Below are 13,718 nucleotides of genomic sequence, written 5' to 3'. Positions count from 1 at the left end.
GTTTAGTGGACTAACTTTGCACTTGAAGGTTGCCCGTTCACTTACGTTTTAACAGGTCTGACGCTACTATGCACTCCGGCTGTATCTAGGCTAACGGCTAACATGCTAACGATTATTTTTATGTCACTAGTCATTTGAAACAAATTTAGGATGATAGGAGACAGGTTGAAATAAACCGAAATTTCCCTTTAAGTTCAATCTACGCGCCTTCACAGAGTTCTGCGGTAGGAAAACTGTAGGAGGAAGACGCCGTGGTTNGTCACTAGTCACTTGAAACAAATTTAGGACGATAGGAGACAGGTTGAAATAAACCGAAATTTCCTATTAAGTTCAATCTACGCGCCTTCACAGAGTTCTGCGGTAGGAAAACTGTAGGAGGAAGACGCCGTGGTTATCTATGCACATTCGAAACAACGGCACCCTCCCTTCTTTATCTTTGACAGTCAGCCAAGGTGGGGCTGCTCTGTTAAAGACTTTTTGTCTTGACTGGAATCAATATACACACACACTCACACAAGGAAAGAAAAATGCTCCGATACTGTTTTTTATTGTGCGTGTATCCACTGGCAAACATATGACAAAGTAGAACTGATACTCAAGAGGCAGGGAAGAAGAGTGTCTTTCTCTCTGTCAGAGGTTTCACTGAACATACCAGACATCAGAGATGCAATCAAAACAGATACAGTAAGATAAGGAAGGAGAACTGTGGGAAGAAATGCAGACAAACAAGATCATTTTTACAGAGCGTGAGACATACAGTGTATTAGTAGACAAATCCTCATTTTGCCAGTGTGAACCTACTCTGATGTACAACGTGGCGTCTCTCTCTTGTGTCAGTTGTTTTATTAACCAGATTTCCTTTTTTTGTGTGTATCTGCTGTGCAAGGACACGGGAAACCTTATTGTTTTTGGCCATACTTTTATTTTTATTATTATAACACTTTGACTTCTGTACATAAGTTTTCCAAAAAAACAGACATACACACGTGTAAAAAAAAAAAAAAAAAGAAGAAGAAATGGACTGAGAAGGAAAGATGTGCTTGACATTAAAATTGCTTAAAAAAAACAACAACAACAAGATCTTTGGTATACTATGGTATTTACAAAGTCACAGTTTATGTTTTATGCTTTCTTAAGACCTTTTCAGATCCTGTAATGATTGTGTGTTGTTTGGAATCTTTAGAGCCATATGTTATAAACTGTATTTTATTCAGTCTTATCATTGACAATGGTAATACAGTATGTACTGCATGTAGCCAGAAGGCAGTATAGCTCTTTTCAGTTGTACATAGGACATTTTCACAAACATTTTTGGTTACTTTAGTTTACGGAGGTGAATTGACCCGTTGGAAAAACTGAAACCAGGATGGAGCGGTTCACTGAAAGTTGTGTGGACAGTGTACAAGTGGGTCAGTGCGTCAGGAAAGACCTCATAAAAGGACAAAATACCCGCTGGCCAGTCCAGATACACTCCTATGGTACTTCGGTATGTTCCGCGGTCCATGAAGTTCAGATGGGAATAGTTTTGATAAAAGCAGCCGTCATAACACCAGCACCAAGACTTTTCATTTCGTCCCAAAGAAAATTCACTTGAACAGTCTCCCGCCCTGTCTATACTTTTGTACGCCACTCCAACATCGGCTGAATCACAATCAACCTCCCAGTAATGTCGACCAGTCAGACCCTCTTCACACAGTACTTGACAGCTGTCAAATCTGTCTGGATGATCAGAATATGGCTGCTTCTCATTAACATATGTCGCCTTTTTGTTCTCCTCTGTCAAAATTGCATTCATGCCTGCTGTGTTAGGATCCAGTGTCAGATCACAGGCATCTGCAATCAAAACAGAAGAAATAATTCATTAGTGCAGTGCAATTGCTCCATAAGTGTGGGTCTTGATCTCTGATTGTTTGAGTACCATCAAATTAGAGATGTGCTACATCGTGATCAAACCCCACCACATAATATGAAAATGTTCCGTCACCAAACTTGAAACAAGGTTGTGTTATATAGCATGTGATGATTTTTAGTCAATAGCCCTATTCGAACGGGATTAGTTTTACAGGTTTTTTAGGTACGTGGGGTAAAGTAATAATTACCAGAGATTTTAGTCCCGTCCGAATGCCATGTCAGTAATCATTACCGCACGATGTCAGTAAAGATTACCGCGACTTTTACCTTCTGTAAAAGGGTCCCGGAAGATTACCTCAGGTAATACTAATCCCGTGCGAGTACCTGATTATCTCCATCAGTCATTCATCGCATTTTAAGTTGAGTAACGCAGAGTGGGAAGAACTGCACGTCTCTTCTTAAGAAGAGCATATACCATAGCCACAGAAAATATTCATTCCTGAGTGGCTGAGAAATGTCAGTGGGGACAAACCCAATGTCATTTTTTTCTTTATATCCGAAGCTTCTATTTAGGTTTCTCCGAATGAAGCTTTGAAGGCTCAAGGCCTGGTTTTTGGACAGTCAGACGTGAACATTTCTAATCAACACAGTACTACCTACCTACCTACGCTGCTCACCGAAACACTGTTGTTATTTCTGGCTAACTTGCCACTAACTTGCTTTACATCCTTTGCCTGTTAGCAGGCAGCCAACTCAGCATGGGTATGTATGCAATATCTATTTTAGGAATGACATGGCTAACTTTGTGTCACATGGCTTGTGTATTTGTGCACATGAACATATTCCCCCAATCCCAAATGGATCCCTTACAGACTCATTGACTTAAGCCCTAAGCCCTTACAGACCTAGGACCAATTCCATTTCTTCCCCTTAGTCCTTGTCTTGGCCCTTAGCTAGTCAACAAGTCTGAAAGTGATCCATTTGGGATTGGGGGATTGCTAACCTGTGACTGCATGTTTTGACATTTTATTAACACCTTCATAATGACTATTGTATTTTATCTGTTTACTTTAGGCCCGTTTCCACCGCAGGAACTTCAGGGAAATTTTATGGGGCGCGGGCCGTTGGTGCGTGTCTCCACCGCAGGAACCACCGCCGAAGGACAGAGTTCTGGAACTTTTACAGGGGCTAAATAAGTCCCTGCCTCGGAGTAGGTACTCACAACGGCCCCGAGAAACTCCTGGCTGGGGCTTGTGGATTACTTGGTGCTGATTGGATATACTCAAGGCGGGATGTGACGTTTTGTAATTAATAACATGGTTATCGTAGATTAGCTGGGCTAACCGTTAGCTGTTAGCGGTGTCTGTAATAACTCAATAAACGGTCCGTGAATAAAATATATTTTCCAGCGGATATCTTAGTTACAACATGATTGAGCTAGCAAAGCAGTTTTGTGTTGCTATGTGTGGTGTTTATTCAGTTTTGGGAAATCACGATGTCTAGAAAGCATCAGCTGACAGGGACAGCTAACAGCAGCAGCAAAGCTAACATCAGGACGTCATCTGTTAAAAGCCTCCCGTTGTCTGATACGACATGAAACTACTCCAGTTAGCTCAATCATGTTGTAACTAAGACACCCGCTTTGTATTGCTGCTCCGCATGTCGAATGCATGTTGGCCTGGCCTGCCTAGAGAAGACAGGCTGTGTTAGCGCTGTCCACAGAGACAGAGCAACATTTCTTGCTAAACTGTATCACATCTGAAGACATGAGAACAAAGCTCTTTACAAAAATTAAGTGTAAACTCCAAGACATTGATTCACTTTCTGACCATACTAAAATGCAACGTGTCAGTGCCATACGTGCAGCAAGATATGACAGCGTTAAGAGACAACCAACACAACAACATATAGTCCATCTCATCACAGATCACACTCTGCCTTTTAATTTCTGGCTATAATTTTGTAATAATACATTGTTGTTCATTTCTTTAGTTATATTTATATTATATTTTAAGCCTTTAAAAAACTTGCAGACATTCTGCGACATACATGCATGTTACAACACCACAACGTTAGCATTCCATTAAAAATAATTATATGCTTACACTGTCTCAGAAGCTTCAGGTCAAACCAGCATTCTTCATTTTGGTCCACACTGATGGGAAATAGAGGGACAGCAGACGACAACATTGAAAATATTCTCACACACCAAATCAAACAAAGTGAATTTTGGAGATCTGACTTGGAATAATGGTAGAAATGAGTAGACTGCCTGTTTGAGCATACTTGAGTGTCTTTAGACTGTAGCGTGAATCCATCTGTATTTCAGTCAGGAGCTTGGCTCCTTGATCTGTCAGGTGATTAAAGCTCAGGTCCAGGTCCCTGAGGGTGCAGTGGTCAGACCTCAGAGCTGAGGCCAAGGTGGCACATCCATCTCCTGTCACTTTACAGAATGACAGCCTACAGAAACCAAACAACTGACATTTTAGGCGTGTGGTACATGCCCTTATCAGCAGCAATTTTCACTTGCTAACATGACACAAACCCTATTTGATTAGTCATTTATCAGGCTCTCCCTTTGGACTTGCTGACATGTAGCACCAGGAATCACACTAGTTGACATTTTCAGAGCAGGGGGCAGACCAAAATAAGGAGAGGCAAAGCACTTGTACTCATAACACAGTAAAATGATTTTTAGAGGTAAATTTGCATGTGACAGTCATCCTCCAATACACTGTATGTATTTACTCCATCCTTATTGATAAGTAAAAAGGGTGCATAAAATATCTGAAACACTGTTAAGGAGGATGCAATATGACTCCACAGCAGCCCAACCACCTACACTGATTAAACACCTCTCTAAAACAGTTCCAGAAAGTTGAGCATGATAAAATCCATGACTGCTATAAAACGCCATAATATTAAAAAACAAAGCTGTATATTAAATTGATAAAGTGAAAATCAATGAGCTATTTATTACGCTAACCTGAGTGTTTGCAAACAACAGTGTGGCTTTGTCAGTGCATCACAGAGTGCCATCACTCCTGAGTCCTGCAGGTCATTGTAGCTCAGGTCCAGCTTTGTCAGGCAGGAAGATTCAGAGCTGAGTGCTGAGGCCAATGTCTTACAGCCATTCTCAGTAAGGCTGTTATGACTGAGACTGAAAGACAAATGTAGAAATATCATTCAATTGCTTAACAGAATGTTTACAATACTTACTTTGTGTGGCATGTTGTACATATTAGAATTTAGTATTTATATATCCTAAACGTTCCCATTCACTTTGACGTTAATAAAATTAACCTTGTCAGACATTTTTAGCGTACTTACAACATGTTCTTATAAATATAAATAATGACATTTTTCCTGTATTGGATAGGAAAAGCATTAGCGTGTAAGAGGGAGGGAAAGAGGGGATGACATGCGGCAAAGGGCTATGAGTTGGGACTGAGCCCGTTGCTGCTGCACCAAGGACAAAGCCTTTGTGCATGCTGCGCACACAGGTGAGCTGGGGTTGCGCCACTTCTTTCTTCTATTTTGAATGATATTACAGTCTTTTACATACCTAAATACCTCAAGAGTGCAGTTTGCACTCATCAGCCAAGTAGACAGGATCTTCATTTCCGAATCTTTCAAACTGGTATCATTCAGCTCCAGCTCTCTCAGGTTGCTTGGGTTTGATGTGAGCGCAGTCACCAACACCTCACAGATTTTTGCAATCCTAGAATTTCTGTTCAGTCTTTTGATACAGAGATGAAAAAACATGGGGTGTTTAGCAAACAATTTTACATTGCAAAATAATTAAATTCAGTGTTCATATGTTAAATATTGCTTACAGAGACAGAGCATTAACAACAATGAAGGTATCAAGAAGTATCAATAAAAGACAAAAGGATTGCAGCTATTCTGACGATGTCGATGATGCCTTTGTAGCCAAATACATAATGTCTGCCATATTACACAGCCAAGAAGTTAGATGTAGAACCTTTTAGGGATGGGAGGATGAGAGTAGAGGGAGAGAGGAGTAGGAAAGAAAGAAGAAAGGATTTTCTGCATGGGCGATTTTGTATTGTTGTTGTTTTTGTTGTTTTTTCTCCCTTTTTTTCTTGTTTTTTCTTTATACCATTTTTTAGAGCATTCTGCTTGTTTTGTTTTATGTTGATTATGTAAAGATGTATCTAATTGAAAGCATCAATCAGAAAGAAAATGAATAAATAAAAAGTATTAAAAAAAAAAAAAAGAAAAGATGTAGAACCTTTTATCCATACTACAGTTTTGGAGGGAGTGGTAAAATGTGAGCAGTAGTAAATTGAGACTGACCTGAGCTTCTCCAGTGTAGGGCTGCCCAGCACAACAGAAAGCACAGAGCACAATGAACCTCCCAGTACATTGGCACTCAGCTCCAGTTCCCTTAGATGTGAGATGAATGATTTGATAGCTGATGCCAACTTTTCACACTGTGATTGTGAGTGTCCCGTACCTGAAAGACTACACAAAAGCAGGCCAAAAATGTCACATGAGTGCAGGGTTAAATGTTTCGGTCTGGACAGAAGTGGTTAAAAGATCAACTGAAAGGTCGTTGCTGCTAGCACAGCAAACAAGTTGACAACATTGACTAAGTGGATGAAGTGTTGAGTTAGTGTCCCTGTTTGTTAGGGCTCATATTGTGGGGCTAATCCTTGATTGGCTGGCTGAGTGCACATTACGCAATTTTTAGTGTATTAATCCTCGAGGATGAGAGGCAAAGCCCACTTAAATATGGCAAAATTACCTAGCTTTTTATGTATTTCACTTCTTATAAAAATGCATAACTAGAATGTGCTGAAAAAGAAGAAGAAAACAAATAGCAACACAATAAAATTAATGACAGTTTTACTCACCTCAAAGCTTCTAGTTTACACTGAGGGTTTAGCAGTCCCTCAAGGAAGCTCTCAAGAGTGTTCTCATAAAAGGTACTGTTTGTCAGGTGCAGTTCAGTTAGCACAGAGTTTGGCATTCGAAGACCTGAGGAGATTGTTTCACAAAGCCAAGATGAAAGATCCACCCCTGAGATTCTGCAGAAATTAAAAAAGACAATCATGCAAGCTAAAGAGTACCAACTTGTGTACATAAGTAATCCTACCTTTCTGCTCATATGGCACACAACATAATTTTATTATCTTTTTTTAAGTAAAGTGAGTGACAAATTGATTGCATGCAATCCAGATACACCACAGTTTAAGTAACCAACTCACCTTACTTTTCTGCTGTTCCTCACAGCTGGGACAAGCCTAAAAATACCCTTTACTGATGGTCTGTATTTCTTCAGGTTGAATTCATCTAGAGGCGTATTTGACATGAGAATTGAGTCGGCCAGGGCTGAGCACTGAACAGGGGAGAGCTGCGTTTCTGGAGCTTGATCTGGTTTCAGATACTTCTGCACAGTATCATGTATTGAGCTATCTTTCAGCTCGATCAGGCAGTGAACAAGGTTCAGACATCTTTCAGGTGAGCAGTCACCCAAATCGATTTCTAAGAGACTTGTCCTAATTTCCTCAACAACTGTGGAGTGTTCCTCTTCCTGTTGAATCAGGCCTTGAAGCAGATCTTGTGTTGATCGTAGCGACATGCCAATAAGGAACCTGAGGAACATGTCCAGTTCTCCTGTCTTTCTCAGAGTTGAATTAGCTACTGAAATTTCCATCAGCTCATCCAAAGGTAAATCAACTGGATCTGCATCCAGGATAGGCTTGAGTTCTTCTTCAGATCCTTTGAGCAGGAAATCCTTGAGGCTTAGAGAATCTATTTTCTTTCTTGCAAAACTGTGGTACACAAAGAGAGAAGCAAAGTACTCCTGGACTGTCAGATGCACAAAGCAGTAGAGTTTCTTTGTGTTGAACACACTCTCTTCTTTGAATATCTCTGTGCACAACCCACAGTTAACTCCAGCTTTGTGTATGTCGATGTCGTAGTTTTTCAGGTCATTGGCGGTAAATATAATTTTGCCTTCATTCAGATGTTCAAATGCCATCCTGCCTAACTGAAAAATGAATCCTTCATTCGACTTAAAGATCGCCTCTGTATCTGATTCATTTTGTTTGTCGTACTTTTCGGTGGCTACCTGCATTTGAATGCAAAGGAAGTGCGTGTACATCTCAGTGAGAGTTGTGGGTATCTTTATGTCTTCATCTTGAGTTTTGTCCATTTTTAGCAGCAAGTGTGCAAGAACTTTTGCTGCAAGCCAACAGAAGATAGGTATGTGACACATGATGTATAAGCTCCGGGACATCATAATGTTGTTGATAATTCTCTCAGCAACCGCCTTGTCCTCAACTCTCTTTCTGAAGTACTGTATTTTTTGTGGATCATTAAATCCTCTGACCTCAGTCCACTGGTATATATACTGGCGAGGGATGCGCTGAATGGCTCCTGGTCTTGAGGTTATCCAGACAAGAGCAGACGGAAGAAGATGCTCCCGGAAGAGGTTGGTCACCAGAGTGTCCACTGATGATTCCTTTGTGACATCTACCAATCTTTTGGCTGTTTTGAAATTCAGTTGAAGCTGGCTTTCATCGAGACCATCAAAAATGAACAGAACTTTGTGATTAGTGAATATTCTTGCAACTGATATGTTCTTAAGTTCTGGATGGAACTCTCTCACAAGTGTCTCAAGGCTAAACTGATCATCTATGACCAGATTTAGCTCCCTGAATGGTAGCACAAAGATGAAGTCCAGGTCCCGATTGGCGCTCCCATCTGCCCAGTCAAGGATGAACTTCTTCACTGAGACAGTTTTTCCAATGCCGGCAATTCCTTTGGTCATCACGGTCCTGATAGCTCTTACTTCTCCTCTGTCTTGCTCAGATGACACGCTATCTTCTAGTGTGCTTTTAAAGATGTCATTGCAGTTGATTTTCGTGCCCTCAGCTGTTTGACACCTTGCCTTATCTTCAATCTCCCAGATCTCATGTTCTACATTGATACGTTCACTCTCTCCCTCTATAATGTGAAGCTCTGTGTAAATTTTGTCCAGTGATTTTGCATCCATGGGATCTTTCTCAGTGCCTTCAAACTCATATCTGAACCTTTTCCTCAGATATGCTTTGTGCTTTTTGATGACTTCCTTGACGACTTCTTCAGCTGCAATGAAAGAGTGCAGTGATGTCAGAGCATAATCAAAGCAGTTTCTTGAGGACCACCGCAAAATTTTGAACAGTGTAGTAGTGATGGGCGAAAATGACCGAACAAATCTTTTTGAACAACTCTTTTTAATGTCTTTTATGTACCATTCAGCCTGTCAAACATCTGAGTGCTCATGAATCTGTAATGTGTTGTAAGGTGGTGCAGCAAAGGCACTGAATGAACGAGTGAGGACTGATTAAATCAGATTTGAATCGAGACCTCCGCCAGCCAAGGCCAATGACGCATTCAAATGCTCCTCAAATGATAATTATTCCGACTTCGGTGTGTTGATGAACTTTAAGTTGTACTGTTGAAGCAACATGGACACTACAAAGAAGATGTGTTGGATTTTATTGCTCAGTGTTTAAACAACACGTTAATAACAAAGAGCAGAGGGAAACAGATCAGCTGAGCCATGAAATATGATCAGGAACTAATTTTGTCAGACTATTCCCAGAACACATCAATAGCATAAGGCTGCGGCGGTAACACAGACGTCTGCTTCTTAACCCTCAGAGAAAGGCAGATTGTGGGCTTACATGACCTACCTATACAAGCCGGATTTGGAATCTATGCATTAAAATTAATGTTTTATCTCATTCATTTTTGTGGAGTGGGCGGCACTAGCTGTCAAACGTGCATGGACTGCCACTGAGAAACTGACACCATATTTTGCAAAAAGTTTCAAAACTCAAAAGGTTCAAAGAGTTCGATACATTTACATGTATGAACTCAGGCTGTTCTCATGCACTGTTCGTACATTTTCCAATGAAAAGGAATGCACCAAATTTCCCACATATCTTACATAATGATGAGCCAGTATATTGTACATACCCTACGTATTTTGTAAGGCTGTAACCACGTGACCACTGCGCCAATGGGAGTAGAGAAAATAGAGGGCATTTGTCTCGTAAGAGGGCAGTTTGGGGTGGCGGATGAGTCTTTGTTTCCACAGGAGATCAGTGTTCAGAACAGTGTGGAGTTGTTTTGAACTTTGAGTCATTTTAAGGTACGTCGCCACCACGTTTATTTTCCTAAATCTTACCACAGTATCTTTACTTGCTTAAACCTGAAGATGCCCACCATTTTCCTTTTCCCAAACCCAACTTCAGTAACGTTAAATGAAGTGCGTAACTTTACGATAACGTCATTTGTGGGGCACCAATTCGTAGGATATCATACAAACTATTGTGTGAGCATTTTCGTAGGATATCATATGCAGCGCTGTATGAGGATACGTTAATCAACTTGAAGGAATCGATACAGTAAAAAGAACTGGTCCGCCCATCACTACTGTGTAGTACATTTGATCTACTAATACTGTTTTATCACCAAGCTATACCATAGCTGAATATGATGTCCTCGGTTTCTTACCACACAAACCATTCTAACATTCTATTATTACCATGTTTTAGACAAAGACCTCAACAGAGGTCAACATATCAAAAAAACATCTCACGTACTTTCACATGTCTCTGGCTGAACCTCCCGAAGGATGTTATAGAAGGCAGATTTGGCTTTTACAGATGTGAGGGTCCTGTAGAGCAGCCTCATCTGCTCCTGGCTGGTCCGGGCAGCCTCGATGTTGTTGTACATCTCTTTCTGCATTATGTTCCTCTGGAGCATCTCATCCGCTATTTTTATCACTAAAGTGACGTTCTGAATCAGCTTGGCCCTGTTGTTGTCCACCCAGTTAGCCTCTTTAAAAATGATGACAAACACACAATGGCACATGTAATCATCTTTTCAAAGCAGAGTACCTGGGCTACAAGCATGCAGCAGAATGAGAGGCTTTTTTGTGATGTGGCTTTTTATGATCACCAAATCAAGATTTGCTCCTCAAACTTAAACTCACCTTTCTCCTCCGTATTGGCTGAAGCAAGTTCATGGGTTTCAGAGAGGCAAGGACTGAAAAGTGGCAAAAACAACATAAAAGTCATCAATTAATAATGCTTAGAACTATTAGTATTCGTGGTAACTTTTATTTATGTACACATAATAGTGTTTTAGTGTCAATGCAAGTCTTACCTTTGGCTGTTAACTTCAACGACAGTGTATTCATGTGCCACAGTGCTGCTCTTATCATTACAACTACATTTTTCAGAGGAAGTTTCCTCTTCTTGCCTCCTTAAAGTCCCCTCCTCTGTTGTCTCCTTTAAGGCTCCTCCCTCCTCCTGCTGAGACGACCGTCTCTGCAGGAGAGGAGACGCCTCTCTACTTTTCACTGTGGTGGAAACCTCATCTTTCTTTTGGTCACACTCATTTTCCTTTTTACAGAGTGCAGAGCACTGGCTCCCCATGATGTTGTGTCCTCGGTGTCAGCTCAGTAAATCTGTCATTTGGAAAGTATTTAAATGTCAACAAGTTCTTTTTGGACATGCTTCTCTATAAACAAAGCTGTGCTCAGAACAGCCAAACTTGCTTTCATTTTGTGGGGTGTTTACAACAAATCAAACTGCCCTTAAAAGTGAAAGTAAAAACATTTTTGATCTGCATCCATTTTTTGTTACTTATTAATTTGACACATATTGGCAGTGATGTAGTGGAGGGTATACGCAGGTATATGGACTATACCCACCTTTTTTTCTGACTGTTTACAGCATATCTTCCTATCAGCCAAGAATCCATTGGAATATATAGTAGAGCGGTGGTTCCCAACTGGTGGGTCACAGTCCAAAAGTGGTCACAAGTCCATTCTGAATGGATGTGACTCGCAAACGTGTAACATTTGTAAACAACACACTTTCTTTCTAAGTAAAGTGAATTTCTGACACAAAGCTTTTACTTTGAAGTGCTGCTTCCTGCTGTCCAGTTAGTGACTAACAGACAGCTACTTGACAGAGACAGCAAACTAATTTGATGGCATGGCCAAATGCAAGTATGACACTGAATATATTAAACTGTGTGGACTTTGAACTAATGAGGAAGGAGAATTCTGGACCTTGTGGCTGGACCAGTTGGGAACAGCTGTAGTAGAGTATACCCACATCCTCCTCAGTAACCTACCCATCTACCTAGTAGTACACCCACTTCATCATCTACCACTACACCACTGCATATGGAGTCTTAATTTGATGCAGATTTGTAGCCATTTTAGTTAAATAAAATTAAAAGGGTTTTTTTTTTTACAGGCAAATTCACGCATTAACAAACTGTTTAACTGTGTCAAAAGTAAAAGCAATGTCTTTTTCTTTATCAAGACTCTAAAAACAACTCTTGACGCTTTTGATTTTACCAAAACAATATGTAAGATTTATGACTGGACTATTCATCTGCATTTTTTGGTATACATTTAAATATATCTATTTCCACACAAACAGGCACAGACGCATTCAAATGTGTTGTCTTACCTTTGAGTCTGAGTCCCTGCGGTAAGCTGCAGCAGGAAATGTGAGCGTGTTGCATTTTCAACAGGGTGTATCAGCTTGTGAACGATACTAAGAAAGACAGCTTTTATCAGACACAGGAAGCCCAAAATTTGGTAGGCGGACCCAACTGAGTGTGAGTGAAGTTTGTGTGTGTGTGTGTGTGTGTGGCAGGAAGGGAGTGGGGCGGGACAGACAAAGAGAAAGGAAAGGCTCAGTTTAATACCTTTTCTTTTTTATTCTTTTAAGTGGCACAGCTCTCGCACATCAGACCACATCACCAATTTTAGTGCAAGATCCAACAGCCTCCAAGTCCACTCAGGCTGTTTCATGTGTCCATGTTTTTGAGTCCAAACTCACTGCAGGTTGACTGGTTGTCTAACTCAGATATCATACATTTAAGCCAGACAGTTGGCAGCTTTCCTTTGTTAATAATTAACCAGAGTTTCACTGTACTGGGCTACATTTTAGTCCAGGGATTTTGTGGCTTGTTTAATCACATGAACAGAAGTGACGGCACTGCTTTACTTACATCAAATACATGAGCAGACAGTGACAACAACACTCCAGTACCCTAATAAACATGCATACTTATTTATATGAGTTTACAGTAAGTACTTCACTGGCTTTACATGACATTTCACTGAATATTATTTCAGTTTGTATGATGTGTCTTGCACAGTTATTGGTGTTCTGAAGAAAGAAAGCTGTTCCTGTCTTCCTAAAATGCACACTGACTTGAATGGCACACGAGGCGGGTATCTTTGAGACAGGAAGTTAAATGACACAAGACTTGTGCAGCAACCCAAACCAGCACCCACTTCTTCAGAGGCTTTGGTGTACAGGAAAATGAGCTACAGTCAGTGAGTGCTGACAGTCAGTCACCAACCACAGGTCTCTGTATTACTGTTAGCTGTCCTTTTGGCTTCAGGTCGGGGATCTTGGCATTTGCTGTCCTGTAGAGTTACTCGCCGTGACAACATCCTGATGGCTAGTGTTGTTTTCACCTCATGAGTGTGTGTATGTGTCATCGTGGCAATATGTGGTCCTGGTGACAACAGTTGCTGTGGGGACTACCACAGAAGCCATTTTGAGGACTTTGCCAGGTGTTTTTGTGCCTGTATAATTGATCCTTCGCTAAGCACCGCCCCTTTGTGATGGTCAGACAAGCTGGCGAAGTAAGCATGGAGCCCACACTGTAACTAACTGCACTCCCTGAAGAAATATTATCATATTTTTGGAGAAATGAAAGAGTGATTCCAGAGAGAAGCAGACAGAGGGGTCTACAGTCTGTGTTTGAAGGATATATCCAGGATGTCAAACTGACTCAGCAGCAACAAC

General features: G+C 40.8%; 1 protein-coding gene across 1 annotated transcript; it reads right to left on the bottom strand.

Annotated features, from left to right (window-relative positions):
• Nucleotides 1–1,308: 1,308 nt before the first annotated feature.
• On the bottom strand, nucleotides 1,309–12,467 carry LOC126405054 (NLR family CARD domain-containing protein 3-like). Its single transcript, XM_050068571.1, has 12 exons — nucleotides 12,363–12,467; nucleotides 11,041–11,344; nucleotides 10,868–10,920; nucleotides 10,476–10,712; nucleotides 7,086–8,970; nucleotides 6,732–6,905; nucleotides 6,172–6,339; nucleotides 5,417–5,590; nucleotides 4,838–5,011; nucleotides 4,138–4,311; nucleotides 3,957–4,006; nucleotides 1,309–1,833 (listed from the first exon to the last, which is right to left on the bottom strand). Exons 2-12 carry the CDS (start codon nucleotides 11,310–11,312, stop codon nucleotides 1,316–1,318), a joined length of 3,879 nt encoding a protein of 1,292 aa, XP_049924528.1. The 5' UTR covers nucleotides 11,313–11,344; nucleotides 12,363–12,467; the 3' UTR covers nucleotides 1,309–1,315.
• Nucleotides 12,468–13,718: the final 1,251 nt, after the last annotated feature.

The sequence above is a fragment of the Epinephelus moara genome, chromosome 18, assembly GCF_006386435.1.
Source record: "Epinephelus moara isolate mb chromosome 18, YSFRI_EMoa_1.0, whole genome shotgun sequence".
NCBI lineage: Eukaryota > Metazoa > Chordata > Actinopteri > Perciformes > Serranidae > Epinephelus > Epinephelus moara.
The sequence above is the reverse complement of the archived record's forward strand: the minus strand, read 5'-3'. Positions and strand labels throughout refer to the sequence as shown.